This window comes from Chrysemys picta, chromosome 13, assembly GCF_011386835.1.
Source record: "Chrysemys picta bellii isolate R12L10 chromosome 13, ASM1138683v2, whole genome shotgun sequence".
Taxonomy (NCBI): domain Eukaryota; kingdom Metazoa; phylum Chordata; order Testudines; family Emydidae; genus Chrysemys; species Chrysemys picta.
Window position 1 is genome coordinate 54,267,012 of NC_088803.1, and position 22,684 is coordinate 54,289,695.

Below are 22,684 nucleotides of genomic sequence, written 5' to 3' on the forward strand. Positions count from 1 at the left end.
CTCCTAAGAGCTCGTCCATCAAAAGGCACCGAAGAGTGAAATGGGCAGTAAATAATCGCTGACAGGGAAAGAATAGGGGAGTTCCTCCCCCGCCCCCACTGCAACCCTGCTTGCCCCAGTGCCCCAGCATTTCATTCTCAGCTCCTTTTCCCCCTGCCCGCTTTCTTCCACCCACACCTGGCTAGTCCAGTCTCCCTGTCTCACCCCCATGTCTCTCAGCCTCCCCACCTTTCCGCCCCGTCTGGCTCTCATCCGTGCTCCTCTCCTCCATCCCCATCCCCACCCCGACCCCCGCACTGGGGGTTTTGTCTTGTGCCCCCGTCTCCTCTCTCAGCTGCAGGGCCGGCCCGTCCATTTCACTGTTGATCTGGTTCCATGGGCACCATCCAGCCCTGGGCACGGGCTCCCCCCCCCCCGCACGCTCCTGGGCTGCAAAGCGCCATCGGCCAGCAGCCCCAGAGAACAGCACAGGGGAGGCAGCTCTTTGTAGGCCCCAGAACAAGAGTGTGTGTGTGTGTGTGTGTGTGTGTGTGTGTGTGTGTGTGTGTGTGTGTGTGTGTGAGAGAGAGAGAGAGGGAGGGAGGGAGGGAGGGAGGGAGGAGATGCAGGAGTGAGAAAGGGAGGAAGAGGGGAAGAGCGGAGAACAGGGAGTGGGGCTATGGGGCGTTCCATGCCTATGTGGGGGGTGGGGGAGGGTGTCAGACTGTTTGGCCTCTGCTGCTCTTCTCTGCCATACACCTGAGAGCCCCCCAGCTCCTAAATGCAGCCCCCCCCCCCGCATCGGGCAGGGGCCAGTCACCCCCTGCCAGCAACCAGCTACCTGGCAGCACGTCTCCATAGCCGGAACCCAGGCGTGTGTCTCTGCTCATTAGATCATAACCCATTGCCATGAAAATGATGATTGTCACACGAGCAGGATGTGGCCTAATGTCTGGGGAAAGCGCAGCGTGTCCCGGGTCACCGGGCCGAACGGCGCAGCAGGCAGCGTCCCCGCAGTGGATGCCAGAGGCTCACTACCTAGCAGAGGGCACCCTGGCCAGCTCGCAGCTGCTGTTCACACCCAAACCCCCGTGCGGTTACTGACGGTACACTCTGACTTGTGTGCATGCAAATGCGCATCTCCCACTGCCAGCTCCTTTCCAGGGGCCGCTAACGTGGTAAGTACAGTAAATACATGAACAACGGCACTGAGCCATTTGCTCCCACAATTATCAAGTGTACGTGCCCAGTCACGTGTGCAAAGCTGTGTGTGCGTTGTCTGCGCGTGCAGTACTTGCAAAGCATGGACCTAGCTCACTAGCCGTCCTTTTAGAAAAATAGCTGCCATCTTTCCTGGGCATGCCGAGTAACGTGCCCTCCCCGCATTGGCGTAATTCACCAAGCGCCCGCCTCAGACCTCCGCTGGCATCAGGGATGTCACTGGTGCATAAACAAAGGGAGCAAATCCAGAGTAACTGTAGGGCCCTTTAAACTCAGTGTTGTTGCTCAGACGGCTCAGGGAAATGGCTAACAGCTACATAGCCAGAGGAATCCAAACTGCTCATAAGCCTTGACGAACTGCACGAATTCTCCCATTTCATTACAAACTCCGCAAGAGACCGGCCGGGTTGGAAATCATGTTGCCTTCTTTCTGGAATTGGTTTTTGCTAGAACTGGCGCTATTTCAGAAGAGCAGGAGCGCAGGCCCGGCACAAAGGGGACTCCAGAAATGAAATATTCACATTTTTAATGCTTTCCGTTTGAAAAAGGCCATTTGTCAAATTACATTTAAAAGCAAAGTCTGAGTGTAAAGGCTACTAACAGCTAGAGATAATCATCGTTCACGCAGACCCATCCAGAGCACCCGTGTATCCCGTCCCAACGACACAAACCCCACTGCAAAGAAACGGGCACCAACGGCATGGGCTGGATGCAGTCTTTCCTCACAGGGCTTCTCTGCTGGGGACTGACGCTCCACCCAGCGCCCAGCACATCAAGACTTTTCCGTTTGAGATTGATGGAGCGCGCTAGTCTGGCTGATAGATGGACAGTGAGACACTGTCTGTGAGTGAAAGAAAGGCTGCACAATAGCTCGGATGTTAGATGAGTGATAAGGTGATGGACAGAGAGAGGAATTCGGGACGAAGGTTCAGTGACAGAGGAAACAGAGATGCTGTAGGGGATATTTTATCTAGCCACCCTCGCTGGGAACCGGTGCGGGCAGAGCGTGCGGCATTGCAATCCCCAGGAGGTACAACAGCAGAGAGTAGCACTTCAAAAACTGCAGTGGTGTTGCAAGACCAAATGCAAGCAATTGGGATGCAGATACCATGTTCTGTAAGGGCTTCTGCTGACGGTGGTCAGGGCCGGCTCCAGGCACCAGCTGAGCGAGCTGGTGCTTGGGCGGCAGATTGTTCGAGGCGGCGTTCTGCCCAATCCTAGGACGGCACGGCCGCCTTTTTTTTTTTTCTTGATCCGCTCCGGACGCCCTGTAGGGGTCGGTGGCGCAGAGAACCAGAGCGCCCTGCAGGGCAGTCCTCTTCCTTCCCTCCCCGCCGACCGGAGTGGAGCCCTCGCGGCAGGCGGCAGCGCAGCGGGAGGGGCTGCGTGGCAGCGCCCCTGCTGTAGCCCTGGCCGCCCCCTTCCCACCCGCTCCGTCCCCCTGGGGAGGGCTCCGTCCCACCCTGCCAGCAGTGGATGAGCCGCCCACAGATATATGAGCCAATGCAGGCAAGGAAGGATTCTGCTCTTCTAATTCAGAGTGCACAGGAGCTTCACCCACAGGCCCAGGTCTATGGAGATGGAGCACGTAGGTCACCGCACAGAGAGATGCCGGGACACACACGTCTTGCCTCTGTATCTGTGGGTCTGGTATTGGATGGAGGGGCCGGGTGTCTCGGAAACGCAGTGGGAAATACAGAACACCACAAGGACACTGGATTAGGGTTGACTATTCCCAGGAAGGAACTCAGGCCTCTCTCCTGTTAGGGAGCAGGCGTCTCCTGGCCAGTTCAGTTGTTACACGGAATTCTTCCAGCAATTTCTTCAGACGTATTTCTGCCCACGGACTGTCGTAAACTGACTGATATCTGCAGTGTGATTGGTCACTTAAATTACACGGCATTGCTACTGATTGTGCAAGCACTTCCAACCCAAAGTGAGGCTCGTGACTCCCTGTATTCATGTGCAAAGGCCCTAGTTTGCATGGGAGCAGAGGGATCGGCACTGAACGGCCCAGCTGGTCCCCAGATGAAAAGCTAGACGCTCCAACGTTCATGGAACATGAAACAGAACAGGGCACAAGCGCAAATGCCTTAAAGTCAAACCTTTGTGAATATGGATTTGCAGCACTCTTCACTCACACACACACACACACACACACACACACACACACACACACACACACACACACACACACACACACACACACACACACCCCATGTAAACAAACTAACCCAAAAGAACCACACGGAGTGTTCCAGTTACACGAGGTGGCAGATGAGGAAGCAAAGGGCAGGAACGTCACATCACGCAGCTGCTATCAGAGGTAAAATAAAGAATTGCTTTAATGAGGGTTATGATGTTATCGGTGTCGGTTTCAGCGAGGTTGGCACCTGGCAATGCGCTGGAGAATGGCCCAGGAAGGTGATAAACAGTTTGGGGTCCCCCTGGAGGGAAATCCAAGGAAAGACTGATAGTGGCGCAGCCTTAGGAGGAGACGACTACGAGGGCCTTTTACAGCAATGCAGCGCGGACTCTTTCTCCGACAGCCCTTTCAGGCTGCGCTGAACCCGCTGGGCCGACCAGCACTCCAAAAACACAGTGCAAGGTGCAGGAGAGAGAAAAGCGGGAGCACTTCATAGAAAAGCCCTGAGGCCTTTGCTTCCTGCCCCTGGGATCAACAGCTCACCCCAGTGGTACTCAGCAGGGACCTCCCTGTGCCATTCCTCCAGGAGGACTGGGGGAAGCCGCCACATTCTCAAAGCTGCAGATCGCGGTGGCCAGCAAGGGGAAGACGCTTCTCGATCTGCTCAGGTCTAGAAGCAGGTCAGAAATTCACCAATTCATCAATTAAAACTGGCTGGGAACTTTGGTCTTTCCCAGGCAGGTCCTGTGTACCTGTGATATTCCCTGCTCAGGCCACGCTGGCTAGTCACGCTCGGAGGCAGGTCCTTGGCTAGATAAATGTTCGAGCACTTGGCATTGTTGTTTGTGCTGCAATCCTGGTGCAAATACTTGTGCATGTGAATCTAAAAGTCAGTTTCCACAAAAGCCTGTGCATGAAATTCACTTTCCAGGACTATTTGGCCTGGTGAAAACTGATCGCACAAGTGTTCCCAGAGAGAGAACATGGGGAAAGCAAAGTCATTAAGAAACTGGAGCTACAACATCTGCAGCGTAACAAATGTCAGGTGCTGGTGTACTCTGCAAACCGTGCTGCCACTAGTGACAGGCCGGAGGCGGAGACAAGGGCTGGACACCCCGGCCTAAAAACTACTGATAGTTTGAGACCGACAGTTCCCTGGTTTCCTCCCACGTATTCTCCGTGGCTGCTCAGAGCTCTCACCGCAGCCTGAGCAGGTTTTCCGAGGACAGACATGGCAGGGTCCTGCCTTCTCAGACTCCGGCTCCTGTGCCCAGGGCAGAGCAGAAAAGGAAACGTTCAGTGGGATACCCAGGCAGGCCAATGCTCCCCTCCCGGATGAGTCTGTGGAGCTGTGGCTTCGTCTGTGCGACTGTCTCCCTCCAGGGGCCGGTCACCAACAAGCAGAACCGGCTGTTACGCTCCGGGTGCCCTGACTACCAGAAGCTGTGAGTGGGCGACAGGGGATGGATCACTGGATGATTCCCTGTTCGGTTCCTTCCCTCTGGGGCACCTGGCATTGGCCACTGTCGGAACAGAGGATCCTGGGCTCGATGGACCTTTGGTCTGACCCTCTCTGGCCGTGCTTGTGCCGTTCCTTATGGCCGATGGAGTTACTGGCCAAGGTTTGTATGTTCGACACGTGGGGTTGTGCGTCCGCAGGCTTGGCTTGTGGTGGGAGCCAGAACCTCAGTGCTCTAAGCCCAGGTCCCACTGCAGCCTTGGGCAACACTCTTCCTCTGGTGAGTAGCCCCATTCACAAGGCAGGTCACAGGCAGGAGCAGGTCCTTATCCCTGCTCTCCACGGGGCAGAGAGGGGACGGCTGCTCTCCCTGGGGAGCTCAGAGGGCCAGTTGGGTGAGGATGGTGCACGGACATTGCAAAGCACTTCAGAAATGCTGAGCCGTACACCCTTCCCTGACAACACCTGGAAGTGCCCAGCACGCTGCACCTGCCCCACCCTGTTGGCTCCGAAGCCCCTTTGCAGCTTGCTCTGCTCCCCCGCACTGGCATTGGTGCTGCAGGCAAAGGAGAGAGTGACTTTAACGGGCTCAGTGCTCCGATGGTTTATAGCCACTGGCTGTCATAAACCGCGGAAACCAGGATCGATAAATCTCCCAGGAAACAAAAATCAGGGGAAATAAAATGAACTCAATGGGGAAACACAGATAAACGGAATTGAAAACGCCTGCTGGGACAGCCTGGTGCTGTCATAACCTGAGATATACCGGTCGCCTCGCTCTCTCCCCCCGCCGCGGAGCCCAAGTCCCGGCAGGGGAGGGCAGCACAGACCAACCCACCGGGGTCGCTCAGCGCAGCGAACGCAGAATGAGACACCCCGGGGAGAAAGGGAAGGAGCGCCCGACCGCCCAGCACTTTCCTGGGAGGTGTTCAGCCACACTTCTCCCTGCTGGGGTTGCCCCCCAGTCTGTTCCTGGGGCGATCCGAAATCCAGGCCAGGTTCGCCTCTCAGCTAGACGGGACTCCAGGTGAGCACAAGGACCTGACACCAGCTCTCCCTTGTTGAGGGCTCAAGGGGGAGTGGGAGGGACACAGAGACCAGGCCAGCCTCTCAGCCTTCCAGAAACGGCCCCGAATCCATTGTGTGGGGGGAGTGGGACCTCGCTGGACAGCGACACTGCCTGCTCCTCCCCGTCCCTCTCCCTTAGGGCTGGTTCTTGCTCCCTCTGACATCAGCAGGAGATTTGCCATGTTCCTTAACGGGACCAGACCTGGGCCAGGGACCCAGCTCACAGCAGCAGTGGGCCCCATTCTGCTCTCAGCTGCACAGGAGTAAACATGGAGCTGCTCCCGGGATGCAGGCGGGTGACAGCTCAGAGCCTGCCCTGTGCTCTGCGACGCGCTGGGCACAGGTGGGAGTGGGCAGAGCTCTTCTCCTCCCTATTCCACCTAAACAATCGGCAGAAGCAGCCCCTGGGCTGCCAGACGTGTGCAGACCTGGGGACCCAATATTTTGATTACGGGGTTACCGGAGCACAGACAGCTTCCAGTGCCCACGCCGCCTCCTATGTGACAGCCGCGCCCCACGCCCACGGCAGGCAGCATAACAGAGCGTCCTCTGGAGATAATGAGATCCCCGCGGGACCAGCTGGGGCACCAGCCGCGGGCTCCCCGGCTTGTCGCAATGGCTCGGGCGACGCTTGCGCCCAGCCTGTGCCAAGCTGACAAAGCACAGGCTGAAGCAGCCCAGGGCAGGACAGTTTCATAACGAAAGGGCTTTGCCATCGTCACATAGCTGCTCTCCCGGCCAGGAGCGGACGGAAAGTGAATCACAAACGTGCGCTGGTGCCCGGTAATTGTCTCTCCTGCAGGAACCAAACGGGGCCTCTCGTGGCCTGGCAGCCCGGCCCGTGGCAGTGGCTCCTCGCTATATGCCAACACACACAGGTTCCAAGGGCTCTAATCACCCCAAGAGGCTAAAATGACTCGAGGCTCATTAGCAGAGCTCGTTAAGGCCAGCAGTGCCAAGGGCTGCTCTCCGGCACATTCTCTCTCAGCACTGGTTTTCGGCTCACTCCTTTTCCTCGCACAGCATAACTACAGCCGGGGGAGAGGGCAGGTTTGCAGCTTCCTGAAGTGCGGTGCCTGCATTTCACCTCTTGTCCCCTCCCACCGGTGGGATACCCTGGAGAGACGGCAGAGCGAAATTCTCCTGAAAGTACCGACACCCAATTGTTGTTCCAGGCACTTCCCCTGCCCGGTCGGTCGGTCAGGGAGGAGTTTGTTGGTCTCGGTTTTTAGTCCAGGAGGTAAAGACGATGCTAAGCTCTACAAAGGAGCCTCACGGTCATTGCAGGAGGCAATAAGCGTGTGACATTGGCCTGCCGCCATTGACAGCCCCACGCGTACAGACCAAACCAGCGCTCACACGCAGCTCCCAGCTGGGGGAGGGACGATCTTGCCCCCAAGTTTGAGGCCCTAATTTACAGGTTCAAGCCTGTAAGTCGCGTGCAGCCTACGCTCGAATTCATGTCAGTCCCCTGCGCTCTGGAGCCATGCTCTACGCGAAAGGCAGGAGAAACTGAAACAGAACGCAAGCTGCTCCGGGGCGGGCGGCAGAGGAACTAACAGAAGCCAGGCTACGACTGGAGCTACCTAGACGGCAAAGGACTTTTCCAAGTGGCCATTATCAGCCACAAGAGGCCAGCGGGAACCCCTCCCCCAACAGCCACGTAGCCCTGGCAGGGTGGATGCGGTTGGTACAATCATTGCGGAGCCAGGTTGGTTTCAGCTGGGTGACAAACTGAAAACCCAAAGATTTGTTCGGTTCAAACCAACGCTGAATTTCCCGCCACCATGAAATGAAAAAAAAAAATTGCTCAGGGGAATAAAATGGCGGGAACGGCAAATCAAAGCCACAATTCCAACCTCTGGTCTTCAGGCTTTTTTCAACCAAAACTATTCACCCAATTCTGCCTGAATGCACCAAGTTTCAGTGCCCTGAAAGCACATTTTTCAGTGAATTTACTATTCACAGAACAAAAGTCGTACAGCTCTAGTCGCAACTGCAGTAAGTGCTTGTGCCAATGAACACCCAGCAGCTCACGGTGCCTGCATTTGCCACAGCCGCGTGTGTCCTTTCCTAACAATCTGGGCCTAGAAGTTTTTCATGCATTAAATAACATTCCTTCTCATCATTAACAACCCGCCTGGAAGCTTCACATTTCACAAATTAACCTCCCATCTGGTGCCTAGACGCCCTAGCTACTCAGAAAAATACAGCAAGGTGTAGCCTCCTTCCCTGCATACCATTTTGCAGAGGTGGCACCTCAGAAGATACAGTTCCTCCATCTCCAGCAGATTCCTAGAGACCCTGCTGGGTGAGGTCTATGATGGCAGGGGTTCTCAGCCGGCTGCCTTCTCACATTGCTACCAGTGAGGGGGGCCCTGGCTGGATCCCCGTTGGACGGGAGGAGGACAGTATTGAAACGGGGGAGCACCGTTGTATGGTGGGGTAGATGTGGAATTCTCTTCTGTTGGCTGGGACACGAAAGCAAGTCTCACGCTTTCAGAATGAGCCGGGGGGGGGGGGGGGTGTTGTGGGCCATTGCTCAGTTTTAGGGTTCACGTTCCCTTCAACAGAGATTCACTGGAAAGAGCTGAAAACCCGCTGTGAAAGGCCCCGAGGTGCTTTCAACACACCTGGCTAATGGAAATGCTGTAAAGTCAGCAGCGAGCGTAGCCCATCACACAGCATCTGTATTATTAGTTACTCGTTTGCTGGACCAGGAGCTGACTGTGCCACGTGCCGAACAGACAGCCCAAAAGGGCAGTCCCTGCCCCAGAGAGATGCCAATCTCAGTCTGTCCGGAGACACCAGATTGCTTCCTCGGGCTCCTCCTTTGGCCTGGCTGCAGCCATGAGACAACAGGGCTCAGAGTGACAGGCAGCAGGCCCCGCCCAGCAGCGGCATCACGGCAAAGGAGAATTTTCCGGAGGCGAATGCGTTAGCTTTGCAGATGTTTGGGGAGCTCTCCCCAGGCGGGAGGGGCAGCATGGCAGAAAACAGGAGCCTGCTTGTTTCTAAATGTAACCAGCGAAGGAGGCTGGTGCCCCGGGCCAATGCGAAATGGGCACTGATGCCACGGGAGCAAGTGAGAGATGACAGGGAGAAGGGGGACTGACTGTGAAGGGCCTTGAAAGCGAAGTCAGGCAGCTTATGTTTGATGCAGTAGAGAGGGGACCAGTGGAGGGATGCAGAGAGAGGGGTGACAGGTGAGGAATGTGATCTTTGCAGCCGCATTCCGAAAGGAGACGAGCAGGGCACGACTGCATGTGTCAAGGCCAGAGAGAAACATAGCCCAGTAATTGCGACACAAGATGAGGAGAGCATGTAACTGTGTGGCGGGATGGAGCCGGTACGCAGGAAGAGCTGGCAAGGCTTAGACATAGCCTGCCGCCCTAGCGAGAGGTCTGAGTGACAGGCAGGACAGTGGAGAAAGGAGGTAGCAGGCAGGGCTTTGCGGGGGAAGATTGGGAGCTCTGGTTTAGAGGGACAGAAGGTGACAGGTCTGGAGTACAGAGGTAGGTCTATGGAACATCCGCGGAGAGGTGGTCGCTGAATTTGTGTTTGTGGATGAGATCACCCAGAGAGAAGGTGCAGAGGGAGACGAGGAGAGGACCGAAGACCGAGCCCTGTGGAGCCCCACAGACAGCTGGAGGGGGAAGAGGAGGATCTGCTGAAGGAGCGATTAGAGAGAGGACAGAGCCAGGGAAGCCAGAAGAACACCAGATTGCAAGAAGAGCCTGGCTAACGGCATCGAAGGCAGCTGACCGGCGGGGCTGCGGGTCGAGCCCTGGCTCTGCCATTTGGCTAGGAAAAGGACTCTGAGGACAGCAGCCCCAGTGCAGTGCGAGGGGCGGAAACCAGGCCGGAGGGTAACTCCAGACAGCGCCAGTGAACAGCAGCGTCAGCGAGCTCAGAGACGAAAGGGGGACGGAGCGATACTTGGAGAGGTCAAGGGTGGGAGGTTTGTTCCATAGACTTGTAAACGAGCCTCACAGACAGACTTTTATCGCTAATGGACCCAACCAGAAAGATACCCACTCGCCCCCAGGCAGGGGGGTTTGTAAGAGCCAGGGACTCCCAGCCCCCCCCCCTTCCTCGTGCAAGGAGCGGCAAGGCAGTGCCTCGGGTGCATTCTCAGCTGCTGCAGGGATATCGAGGGAGACAGTAAGGGGGGGGAACCACTCTGGCACTTGCAGGATTGTGCCCATTGAGCATCTTCCCCGGTGGGATTTCATACCCTACAACTGGACAGGCTCGGGGGGAGGGGGGAGGAGATTCTTATTGGGGGACCTCCTACTCACAGGGGTCCTGCAAGCAGGCCCAGGGAGGGGGGGAAATCTATCGACCCGGCCCTAATACTAACCCATCCAGGGGCCAAGTCTGCAGCACTCCAAGCAAAGGGAGCGGGGAAGCCAGGGCGTGAACCCAGGAAGCGAGAGGCTCACAGTTCCAGAGCAGAGGGAGGATGGTGCCGAAGAAAAGCCAAGCGGAGCAGCAGGGTGGAGGGAGCGGCGCGTGCAGGAGAGGGGCACGGGAGGGAATTCAGGTAGAACCGTGCAGGACGTCAGCAGCAGACAGGCAGAGTGCTGTGCATCTGGGCGACTGATTTCATCCAACACAGGTGGGTTTAACCAGCGATAACTGGAGTCCACCAGCGTCTGCGGAGAGGGGATGATCCAAGAGACGGGTGAGCCCCGGCAATGCCTGAAATCACCAACCTCACCACTGTGCAGACACCGCTCTGCGGCTCTGGCCTCTTTTCACCCTAACAATAAACCCCACAGCCAGGCCCAGGTCTAGAGAAAAACTCTCTCAATCAAGGTGTTCTCGCCCGGCTGGAACCGGCTCGGAGCAGCCACAGGTCCCCTCTGCTTACTGTCCACTGGGCATTTGCAACAGATCAACTGGGGGCAGAGATTCAGTGTGCTGAGCTGAAAACAAATCCAGTTCACTGTCTCCTCTGCCCCTTCCCTCCCCGGAGCCTGGGGCGGGAGCAGCCGTCCTTGTTGCAGAGATCAACTCCCGGCCCCAGGCAGCCGGTGGCCAGTGCGGCTCGGACAGAGAAGCACGCGGCCGGCGCAATCTGTTTGTTTCTAATGGGGGGAGAGCAGAGGAGCCGGTGCTCAGCGACACACACAGGCTCGCTAGTGCCCGGAGCAATCGACTGGCTTTGTCTGTAGTCCTGAGAACAAGCTTTGTGGGGAGTGGGTGGCTTCTGAGGACAGTACCAGGGCCCTGCCCCACCTGTGCCCTTCACTGGAATCCCCTCCACATTAGCCTGAGCTCCTCAGACCCTGCCATGGGAGAGCAGGGGCTCCCGCTGGAGATCTTTCCATTCTCAGGGCTCGGCTTCAACCCAGGCCGGGTCTGCGACATCAGACAGCAGCGTGCTGGCCTGCGCACCATGAGTCCAGTGTGTGCCCATCGCTTAGCCTGTGCCCATCCCGATGGTAGCTGAGCGCTTCTCCAGTTTTACAGCACAAAATCCTTCCCCACAACTGGTGCCCTTAGCAGCAGCCTTCCCAGAGAGCCCAGGACTGAGCGGACTCCGGAGACAAAGGCTGGATTGTCTCTGGGCCCAGCTTTGCTCAGCGTGGGAGTGAGGGCATCAGGAAGCTGCTAGAGGCTTTGCAGTTCTCAGGGTCAGCTCCGGCCCCAACGTGCCTGGGAGTTGCTTGGCAGCAGCTCTGTGTCCACCCCGGCCCCAGCGCGGGTGGAAAACGGGTTTCCCATTCCACAAACGTTTTCAAGATAGTGAAACATTGTCCTGGTCCGAATTGGGATGAAAAGTTGAAATCTTGAAAATTTTCACAAAGCAAGAATTCCAATAAATAAATGAATGAATCGAAATTCCCTTTGGGCCATTTGAAGTGATGAGTTTTGATTTGGACCTTCTCTTTTGTTAACATTTCTCTACATTTACTAAAATTTCAAAACCAAAAACTGTTTTGACTCAAAAACCAACAATTCAACAGTTCCAAAGTTTTCCACCCAGTAATGTTTCGAGTCGGGAGAGACGTCGAACCCAAACCTGTTTTCTGTTCAACGAAATCATGTTGTTTGGTAGGGGAAAAGACAACAGTGGATCTGGCCCCCTCTCAAGTCTGGGCCCCGGCTGGGGATGCATGCACAGCTGATGCTCAGCAGTGTCTCCTCTGAAGATATGTTCTGAACGCTGTAGCTCAGACAAACCGGCACAGACACAGGTTAATATTTGTGTACACACGTATTGAAGGGCAGCTAAAGATGTATTGGACATTTGCAAAAGGCATATTAATGACTTAGTTAAAGCTCTAGCTTGCCTGTGAATTATTTACCCCGATGAACCATTATTAACTCTAGTCAATCACAGGCATCTTGCTACGTCTACATGGGCCAAAAGCGTCTCCTCTGGGGCTGATCCAGTTTGCAATGGAAACCGTCTCCTGAACAGACCAGCATCTGGTGACTTGGTTCCACCCCGAGGAAGCGTGATGGTTGTAGAGGGAACTGGGTTTTTTACACAGATCCGGGTGGTTTTCAGTGCGCTGTTTTCTGAAACGTCCCAAGCCGCCAGGCTCGGGGTCACTGCCCAGAGGTGCTGAGTCCCTGCAAGTCACACAGATGGACATGGGCTGCAGGCGCTCAGTGCTTGTGAATATCAGGGGTGAAATCCTGGCCCTCCTGGAGTCAATGGGAATTTGGGGAAGAAAAAGACTCCCGAGACGGGCTCCTTGCAGGCTAAATAACGACAACGCGGCGTCTGACACAGAACCCTCTGAGCGCCGTCCGCTTCCACTTGCACTGAGAACTTACAACCAGCCACGGAGCTGGGGAATTGCTGGGATGATCAGAGCTGCTCCGGCGGCTGATGGCAACATGCGGCCCAGAGCACCTGCCACCCGCCCTAACAACAGGGGGCTCGAATGAAAGGAACAGGCCTTGGACTCCAGCAGCACAGGCCGTGCCACTGACGGGTCTGTAGGGAAAAGCACCAGGCAGGCGCCTGGGTCACTCAGAGAGAAGGTTCAAGGCTGACATCCTTGAGCGTTTCACTAGCAGGGACCAGGAAGGAATCACGTGTGGACAGCGCTGGAGATGCAGAGGCAGGAAAGGTATCTGAAAAGGAAGGGGAGGGAGCGAGGGAGGCAGGCTAATCCCAGGAAGGGAGAGGCAGAGCGGGGAGACACAAAGAAAGGTGGAGCAGGACTTTGTATCAGTAGTTCTCTAATTTCTCGGTACATTCTGTACCGCTGATCTCTGTCATTATGTGCTGGGCTGTGATTGAGTGCGGCTTATTCTTTCCTTTCACAGAACTCCTTGTCATAATTCATGGTTTATTATGGTTCAGTGAGTCAAGGTGCTCATAGAACTAATTGCCAGCTCAATCTCACTCGTACACTGAGCTATTCCCCCCCCCCCCCCCCCCCGGGCTCCGCGGCCATGTCACACTAGCCAGGAGCAAAGAGCTCGGTGCCACAATGGCTGACCCTCCTCCCGGCCGGGGTTAGGAAGCAAAGCTCCTTAGCGACAGCGGGGATGCCGCGATTTAATTATACCTCCCAGCCAACACCGCCGAGGGCCATGCGCACGGACCCAGGAAGCCTGCCGTGGCTTGGAGGTACCATTGACCAGGTGCTGGCCCATCAATAGCTCAGTGACCACTGCTCCCACCCGGCCCCACCTTCCCTGGGGCCTGCGTCCCAGAGTGGCCATGCTCTGCGGCTGCTGGGGTGGCAGAGGGGTAAACGAGGGCAGAGTTAGGGCCAGGTCCCACCGCAATGCTCCGTGAGAGCCAGCCCACGCCGGGCGTGCTCGGGAGGCGGCTCACGCAGCTGAGGCTGAGCAAGCGCATAGGGTAAAATTGCCCACCTGGCCTAGAGAGTCGGGAGCCTGCGTCCCGGTTTGGAAAGTGACTTGGGCACTCGGGGGGCTGGGTCTCCCAGAAATCAGTGGGGTTTAGGCTGCTCCGCCCCTTCAGCCCTTTGGGAAATGTCTGCCTGGGATCTACACGTGGAAGGCGCCTGCTTTAATCTACACCTTCCCGTTAGTCCTGGGAAACCCCCCCAGCCCTGCCTCATGGCCAGCCAAGGCGTGATGCCATCACCTCGCAATTCAGCCCCTTCGCCCCTCTGGGCCATGCCCGGGCCTGGGGAGAAGCTCCGGGCCTGGGGAGAAGCTCGCGTCCCTCACACGCAGGAGCGCCAGAGCTTCCCTCTAGTGGCTCCTCTGCAGAGAGGGGTCAGGGGCTTTGCCTCTGGCTTCCGCAGCAGTGTGTGCACGCACGTGTGTGTGCGCGTTTACACATTACTCACACAAACACCCAGTACCACCACAAGCAGCCTGCGGGAACTGCCAGGGCCCGTCTAATTAAACCTAACCACAGCCACTAGCTCCTCTGACTTCCCCCATCTGTTCCACGTCCTGGCTGGTCACATTTCTCCTCTCCCCCACCCCAGTGCAGATCACTTCCAACCTGCGCCGCTGAGCTCCCCAGCCTTTGCCGCTCTCAGCCCGGCGTGCTGGGAAGGAGACAGAACGCGAGTTGGGGAGGGAGGTTGCTCAAGGGAAGAGGCTGTGGCCAGACTGCGCCATGGAGAGCCGTGGGTGTCTCACCGGAGAACCTGCTCCTGGGGTCTGTTCTCCCTGGCACGGAGCCATGAGCTCCCTCCAGGGCCATCCCCAAGCTCCCGACGGGGGATTTCTCCCCACACTTCTCAGTCCGTAGACAAGCCCTTACCCCGTGTAGAAAACTCATTGCTCGTCCCCTCGGCTGTCAGCTCTGCCTGGCCCAATCAGCTGCTGCTGCGCTGGAAACACCTGACCCAATCCTGATTCACCGCACACTCCATAGCGCGAGACACAACCCTACCTCGCAGCAGCTGCACTCCTGCCTGGGCCGCACAGCTGTGTCACTCACAACGTGCCACGCTTCTCACCAGAGACCTGGAGCCAAGGCCTGGCACCCACCCGGCTTGTGAGGTTTGTGCCATCGTAGGGGGGCTGGGGTTTAAACCACCGCAAGTGAACACCTAGTTCTACAGACCCAGTGGAGCTTTCTTCTCCCACTCACCTCCTGACAGCCTGATGGGATATTTCATAGACGGTGATTTACAGGCAGTCACGCACCAGCTCTCGACATGCCTCCAATTGTAGCACTTGTATTGTAAATGAACCCACCCCAAATCCCCCTCAAGCAACCCCTATCCCCCCAAACACACAGACACTGAAATGCCTGGGGATAGAGAAGAGTGTACTCTGTGTATTATAGATATTCACCTATCACACGCATGCAAATCCCCCCCCCCCCCCCCGCCAGCCTGCCGGCGAGGGCTGGGACAAAGGGTTCTCAGCGAGTTTGGGGTGGCAGCATCACTGGCCAGTGGCACAGCCGAGAGCTCTGCACTCACTGCATGAGTGCCCAGAAAGCCACCCCCCCCCGCCCCCTGGGCGGCACCCTCCATTGCAGAAAGCCTCTTATACAAACATCTCCCACTGGGATTCTTTTACAACCCTCCACCTGGCACCTCCCTTGCCATGAGGCCAGCTGTATAGTGCGCCTCCACTGACGGAAGGAGATAGATGGAGCTCCCATTACCCATGATGCACCACAATCCCAGCCCCCAGCCCTACGCTCCCGATAATGCATGGGCTTCTCAATCTAAAGCTGGGACAATCTCATGCCCAGGGGCCCAGGCCTGTATCTTGCCCCATAACCTGGGTAATTCCGGGGGAGAATCGCCATGTTTGGAGGGAGGAGGAAACATCTGTCTGGCAGCCGGATTTATTTATTTTTAAACTGGTGATTTGCAGCTTCTCCTGGGCTGGAGCCATTAGCCGGCAGCTCGGGGGAGCATCAGCAAGCCGAGGCCAGGTGCTCAAAGGCGCATGATAAATTCATTATTACACGACTCAGGTTCAGCGCCCCCCCCCCCCCCCCACACCGTCCACCGCCCCTCCCCCCCCACACACACACACTGGATATTCTTCAAAGTACCCCTGGAGCTACTGGCACATACCAAACTCTGACAGTGGGAATCCAACGAGTTTGTCGCTGCCACTCCCCACTCCCCTGACCCTGACGGGCTGGGCTCACCTGCAGCCCCAGTGTGGTCGGAGCAGGGGCTGGGCTCACCTGCAGCCCCAGTGTGGTCGGAGCAGGGGCTGGGCTCACCTGCAGCCCCAGTGTGGTTGGAGCAGGGGCTGGGCTCACCTGCAGCCCCAGTGTGGTCGGAGCAGGGGACGCCACTCATCACTCAGCCCCTGCTCCTACTCCCATTAATGCTGATGGCAAAACTCCCTTGACTTCCCCAGGAGCAGGACGGATTCCACAGCCAACGCTCCCAGCGCTGTGTTTGTGAACCCCGGAGTAAATACAGCACACAGTGAGCCACACGCCACAGGCCTTTCTGTCCTATAGCTCTGCCATGGAACCAGTCCTTGGACTCCCTTAGCTCCGGGTAGAGATGGCCTCCGCTGCCTACGGGCAGACACCTCACGGGCTGGGCGGCATCGAACCTGGGGCAGGAATGAGCACAGGGAAGAGCCAGGGTGCCTAGGCAGGCGTGTGCGTGTGCAGAGGGGGGTAGAGCACATTTCTGCTGCAAATTGCAATTAACCCTCTAGCCTGGGCAGACGCTGCTCGCTCCTGCTTCATGCCTCTCTCCACGGAGCAAGGGATGGAAGTGGGGTCGGGGCTGAGGGCCGTTCTGATGCCAGAATGCACCCAGGGTATCTGAACTACGGCCGTTTCTCCACATACACTCAGCATGCCGTGCCATGCTCTCTCCTAAACGGTCTGGGCGAGGTTCTCTGGCCTGCCTGGTGCAGGTCAGACTAGATTATGACAATGGTGCTGTCTGGCCTGAGAATCTCGGAATGAATCTGTTTTTAATGAGCCTGCTCCCGGGGAACGCTGACGCTGGGTCATCAAGAATGCATCCCAGCACCAAAGCCTGAGGCACGAACACAGCACTATGACTTCCTATGTCACAGCGTGAACAGAGGGGCACCGATAGCTGGGAGAGTGGCAAAGGGGATTCAGCTCCGAAAGCAACCAGATACAGACACTTAAACAGAAGGTATCTTTCTCCTTTGTCCCTGTGCAGAAGTCCTTGCTCAGTGATCTGTAAGTCACTCGCTTCATTAATAGCATGATGTGCAAGGCTACACAAACACACACACACAAACACACACACACACTGCAAATCTGGAAATCAGCACTAAGCCCCCAGAGAAAAACACAAAAGCTCAGCTGTGGAGCACACCTTTCACCCAGAAAGATCCCCAAATGCCTTACTAACATAGCGCCAAATCCTGCTCCCATCACAGTCAATGGCAAAACTCCCACTGACTACAGCAAGGAGAGGAGCTTGTGATATGTACCGTACAAAACAAAAACCAAAAAAATGCAACGAACGTGGGGATTTTGACCAGGGCCAGAGCTCACCTTGCCAGGGAGCTGGAATTACCCCGATCCGGTGTGTATTTCTAACAGTTCACGGCTGCTGGCTGGGTTGCTACCACACAGAGGAAAAGGCCTCTTGTCCCCATGGGAGGCTTCACCGTTGCAAGGGAAGGAATGCATGGCAGAAATCGTCCCTATCCCCCGTTTCAGGCCCCTCCCAAGAGGTGACACTTCAAGGGAAGAGATACCCAGCAGCCTGAATGTGAACTAGTTTGGGGTCACACGCCCGTCTCTCCCACTGTTCGCTTCCAGAGAGAACAGAGGAGAAGCAGTTAGAGTAGAAAACGGGGCACCAGGACTCCTGGGACTGTTCCAAAAACTCTGCCAGTGACTCTCGAGGGGCCCCTGGCAAGACTCCTTCAGCCAAAGCACCAGACGCTGCCTCTGATTTGGAAACTCGGCTGGAGACACCATGGCCTGGTTTTCGTGGCGGTTGGGCACCTGCGGCTCCACATTATTCCCAGGGGAGCGGCGGGGGAAGAAAGCCGGGGCCACGTCATCTCAAGCTGGGAACCCAAAATAAACAAGGCACCAAATATCAACAGCCACTTCAGAGAGCGCTGCTCTTGGCTCCTCTGGTTCTGCCCCCGGGAGCTGGCCACGGTCAGTGTCACTAGGGCGCTCCAAGAAGTCGGGTGATGGGAAAGGAAACAACATGCGCCCTCCTACGCCAGCTGGCTGAGGGGGCATGTGCCTGTCCAGGAAGGACCAGGACTAAGTCAGCGTGAAAGGAAGGACCAGAAGCCACTGGCCTATTCTGCCCCAGCGAGTCCAATGACCAAGGAGCATTTTCACAACCTCCGCCCAGCACAGAGCATTACCCAAGGGCTGCTGGGAATGGGAGAGGAAGATCAAAACTAGAACTCGGGTTAAGGCCAAATTCAAGCCAGAGGAGGTGGCTGTGGTCCGGGTTTGGAAAGATGCACATTATCCAGGCTCAGGGAGGGGCTGCACCACACAGCAGCAGCAAAAGTCCCCCCCCCCCCCCCCCCCCCCCGGCCGGAATGTGACCAGAGAGAACCTGGACTAGGCCAGAGCGAGGGAGCCGAGCCGCCTGTCCCAGTCACCACCCAAATCACACCAACCTGAAAGAGGAGCACGACCGAGACAACGCAGAAGGAAGGAGGGAGTTTCCAGCTCCTGGTTAAATCAAGGTCCCAGCCCTGTCTGCCTCGTGATTCCCAGACTCTTGGGAAAGGGGCCCATTGCGCTAGTTGATTTGCTGCCTGGTTCATGGAGAATTTTTAAATGCCAATTAGCTGTCATTGTCCTAAAGTGATAATTCCCACTGTCTTGCCCATCATATGTCAGCCTTCTTCCAGGGAAAGGTAAGCACAGACATTGGATGGGGAAGGGATGTCAGAAGTAATTGTCTTGAACGACTGCACGAGAAGCAGCAGGAAAAACACATCGGATGGAGAATTCCCACCAGGAAGCTTGAAAAAAAATCCCGAAGAATGCAGAGTGTTTCTGAAAGTAATTGCTAGAATAATCATTGGTGTGTGCGACAAAGGAGAAGGGCAGCACCGTGGGGAATCAGGGCACAGCTCCCTTAATCCTTCAGCCATTAAACTAACTGGCTCATTGATGTAAGACACTGATGCAAAGAAGAAGGCTGGATTCTCCTGCTCTGGAATGCACGCTGTTTACAACTGGCTCTTTTCCTTCCCGGCTCCGTGCACACAGACAGACTGAGAATCACCCACATTTGAAAACCAATGGCACCAGCCCAGCGTGCGCACACTGTCTGCAATGGGGGGCATGAATAATTGAAGGAAGTAGCCCGAGGAAGAGCGAGGCAGTGCTGTTTGTGGAGGAGTGACAGGGACGCACAATGCAGTAGCGGCTCCCTGCTGGGGGGGCCAGGGCGGCTTCCGCACAAAAAGAGGCACAACGAGCTCAACGCAAACCCTTTGTGGTGAGCGCGCGGGGAGGGAGTTCGGTCAAGACAGCCTCTTTCAGCCAGGTGGGCTGGGATCACATTGCTCAGGCTTGCAACGCAGAGGAGGAGGGATGGGGGGTCTAAGGTCCCCACATACCCCCGCAAGGGAAGACGTATTGTGTGTATTACTGTAACACCGAGGAGCTGCAGTCACAAACCATTCAGAACAAACCTCTCGGAAGCCTGGTGAGCGTATGGCACATTTTCATTCCAACGCCCAGCTGATGCCTTTGGGGACAGCGTTAAAATATTGCATCCCCTAGAGCACATGTTCTGGTTCAAACTCTCAGCTGCAGACAGGGGCACCCAGGCTGCTGGTCCCGCCTCCAAAAGCCTCTTGTGCTTCCACTTAGGTCAGAGGCGGGTGCACTTCTCGGAAGCCATTACTCTCAATCCAAGAGGTTACACGACCCCGGCTTGCACCCACCAAAGTCAACAGGCACGTGGAGGATCGGGCCTGGAATTAGGACGAAGCACACCGGGGGGGTCGTTTTCTGAAGTAACCAGTTTGACGTGCCCCCTGAATTTCTTGATGCCTGGTTCCAGCCCTGCCCTGCAGGATCACTTGTTCACTCCAGGGAGGCTTCCAGGCCTCTGTTCTCCCCTCCTCTCCCGCTGCTTGGGGAAAGGTGTACCAGTGACTAATGAAATGATCAATCTCCAATCTGCTAAACAGCAATTTATCCAGGCTTGCAGCACACACAGCTTTTATCAAATTGGTATTCACCTGCTGAACACAAATGGCTTATTATACATGACCCACTTATTCACTGCCTTTCAGGGTCCTTAATAAAGGTTTCTGTTGTGATTAAGTGAGTTGCTGCGGAACTGCCCATGGAACAAAGCCCTGGAAGGAGGCTCCTAAAAGCACTCACCCACTCAGATCTTTTTTCTTTACAGCAACCATTTCAGTGCTTAGTTGTCTATTGCTGTGGGAGGTAATGGAGGCAGATCTCTGTCTCTAGCACCCCCTTCCCACAGCACCCGAGGAAGGTCAGGAAATGCTCCTGGTTTCCCAGGCCCTAGCACAAATGAGAGATTACTCCAGACTGCAGGGCACGGTAACGTTACACCGCGCAGCACGACGCAGTCACGGTCCATGGCTCTTAAATCGACTGGAAGCGCCTCAGGGCAGGGACCAGCTTTCGCTCTGTGGTTTGCTGAGCCCCCAGCACAATGGGGTCCCTGTTCTGACGGAGGCTCCCATACCTATAGACCAGGCTACCATCACCTGACATGGCCGGAGTTGTGGCTTTCCCCAGTGAGGGGTGAGGGGTGTAAGATACATCTAGCTCCCTGGCTCCAGCAGGGACAGGAGAAACCAGAAGCGAGTGTGTCCTTTCCTCCTCCTCCAGCGAGGGATGCGGTCCTTGGGGAGCTGCTTGGGAAGTGCTCATGGAAACCAGACAATAAATGGGTGAAGCTGTTCACAAGAAGGGCTCTCCCCTGTTCCAGCCAGATCCAGCGCCTGGCACCAGGCCAGGGGAGGTAGGATTTCCGGGAATCAAGATGAAGCAACCCAGGCGGCTTTGGACTGGGGCGAGGGAGGAAGGGGAGCGGGCAGGGGGATTGCAGTGGCTCCAGACCATGGTCCACACCCGGTGCCGGGTGGCCGAGGCTTTGGACGGGGGCGAGGGAGGAAGGGAGCGGGCAGGGGGATTGCAGTGGCTCCAGACCATGGTCCACACCCGGTGCCGGGTGGCCAAGGCTTTGGACTGGGGCGAGGGAGGAAGGGAGCGGGCAGGGGGATTGCAGTGGCTCCAGACCCTGGTACACACCCGGTGCCGGGTGGCCGAGGCTTTGGACTGGGGCGAGGGAGGAAGGGGAGCGGGCAGGGGGATTGCAGTGGCTCCAGACCATGGTCCACACCCGGTGCCGGGTGGCCGAGGCTACATTGATAAGACGATGCAATCGGAAATGGCCTCTTTGGCCCCCCGCCCCACCCCGACCCCTCGGCAGCAGCCAGCCCCGGAGAAGGGTCACTAACTTTTCCTGGCTAAACTCCTGGCAGATCAGGGTCCCCCGCGAGCTCCTGCGCCCGCGGGCCCCGGACCCGGGTTTCTCCAGGCTCCGGGTGCGCTCGGCTGCTCCCGACCCACGGAGCCGGGCTGGGGGCGCGCACCCAAACTTACTGCCCGGGAGCTCAGCCTGCCCCCGCGGGCAGCAAACCCCCTCCGCGACCCCGGTCCCCGGGACAGGCGGACCCGCTCCGCTCGCTGGTGCCCCGCGCCTCGGACCGGCTGCGGGGGGCTCTGCCCGGGGCGGGCGGCAGGAGCCGGGTGCTGGGCACGCAACGGGGAGCGGCACCTCCGGCCGCCCCCCGCACACGGCTCCGCAGCAGCCCCCTGCCCGGCTGGCAGCGCCCCGAGCTCGCTTCGCAGCCCCGCGAGCCCCGGCTCGCCCAGCCGGCCGGACTCAGCGCCCCTCGCCCCGGGGGGAGAAGTTTCCAAAGCCCCGCGCTGCCCCCGCCTGGCCTCCGCCCTGCCCGGTCCCTGCCCATTATCTGCTCGGTATCTGCCCCTGCCCGGTCCCAACCCGGTCCCTGCCCCTGCCCGGTCTCTGCTCAGTCCCAGCCCCTGCCCGGTCTCTGCCCCTGCCCGGTCTCAACCCGGTCCCTGCCCCTGCCCGGTCCCTGCCCATTATCTGCTCGGTATCTGCCCCTGTCCGGTCCCTGCCCCTGCTCGGTCCCTGTTCATTATCTGCTCGGTATCTGCCCCTGTCCGGTCCCTGCCCCTGCCCGGTCCTGTTCATTATCTGCTCGGTCCCTGCCCCTGCCCCTGCTCGGTCCCTCCCCCTGTCCGGTCCCAGCCCCTGCCCTGTCCGGTCTCTGCCCGGTCCCAGCCCCTGCCCGGTCCCTCCCCCGGCCCGGTCCCTGCCCCGGCCCGGTCCCTGCCCCGGCTCACCGTTGGCCGCGGGGGCCCGCGCCGGGGCGCCCAGCTGGAGGTAGAGCCCCAGGTAGTGGAGAATCCCCAGGGTCAGGCCCAGGGCCCCCATGGTGCTCGGGGCTCCGCCCGCCCGCCCGGCTCACATGGGCTCGGGCCCCTCCGCAGAGCCGCCGGGGCGCGGTGCCGCCTGCTCCCGCGCTGCTGCCGGAGACTGCGGGACTCTTCCCTGCCGCGGACGGCTCCGCGCTCGGTGGCGGTGCCGCGGCTCACCCAGAGCCTCCCCCCGCCGGCGGAGGGATCCGAGCGCTTGATTTAGCATCAAAGTTTTTCCCAGGGTCTCATTGGCCGGGCCGGGTCCCAGCGGGGGGGGGCTCCAAGGCCCGGGTGTGTGGGGGGGGCGCTGGCCGTGTGGGGGTCCGGATTTACACCCCCCCCTCGGGCAGGGGCTGCATCGCCCCCCCCGCGCTGGCCCTGGGGGGGCTGGGGGTGCGGAGCCCCCGCGCTGCGCCGTGCACCGGCCCGGGGCTGCCCCCGCCAT

General features: G+C 57.8%; 1 protein-coding gene across 2 annotated transcripts in view; it reads right to left on the minus strand.

Annotated features, from left to right (window-relative positions):
- VSTM2L (V-set and transmembrane domain containing 2 like) overlaps positions 1-22,384 on the minus strand; it is a 42,818-nt gene extending 20,434 nt beyond the window's left edge. For both annotated transcript variants that reach the window (XM_042842573.2, XM_042842572.2), the window contains exon 1: positions 22,165-22,384. In XM_042842573.2, the coding sequence (XP_042698507.2) occupies positions 22,165-22,255 (91 nt within the window). In that variant the 5' untranslated portion in view covers positions 22,256-22,384. The remainder of the gene's footprint in view (positions 1-22,164) is intronic.
- Positions 22,385-22,684: the final 300 nt, after the last annotated feature.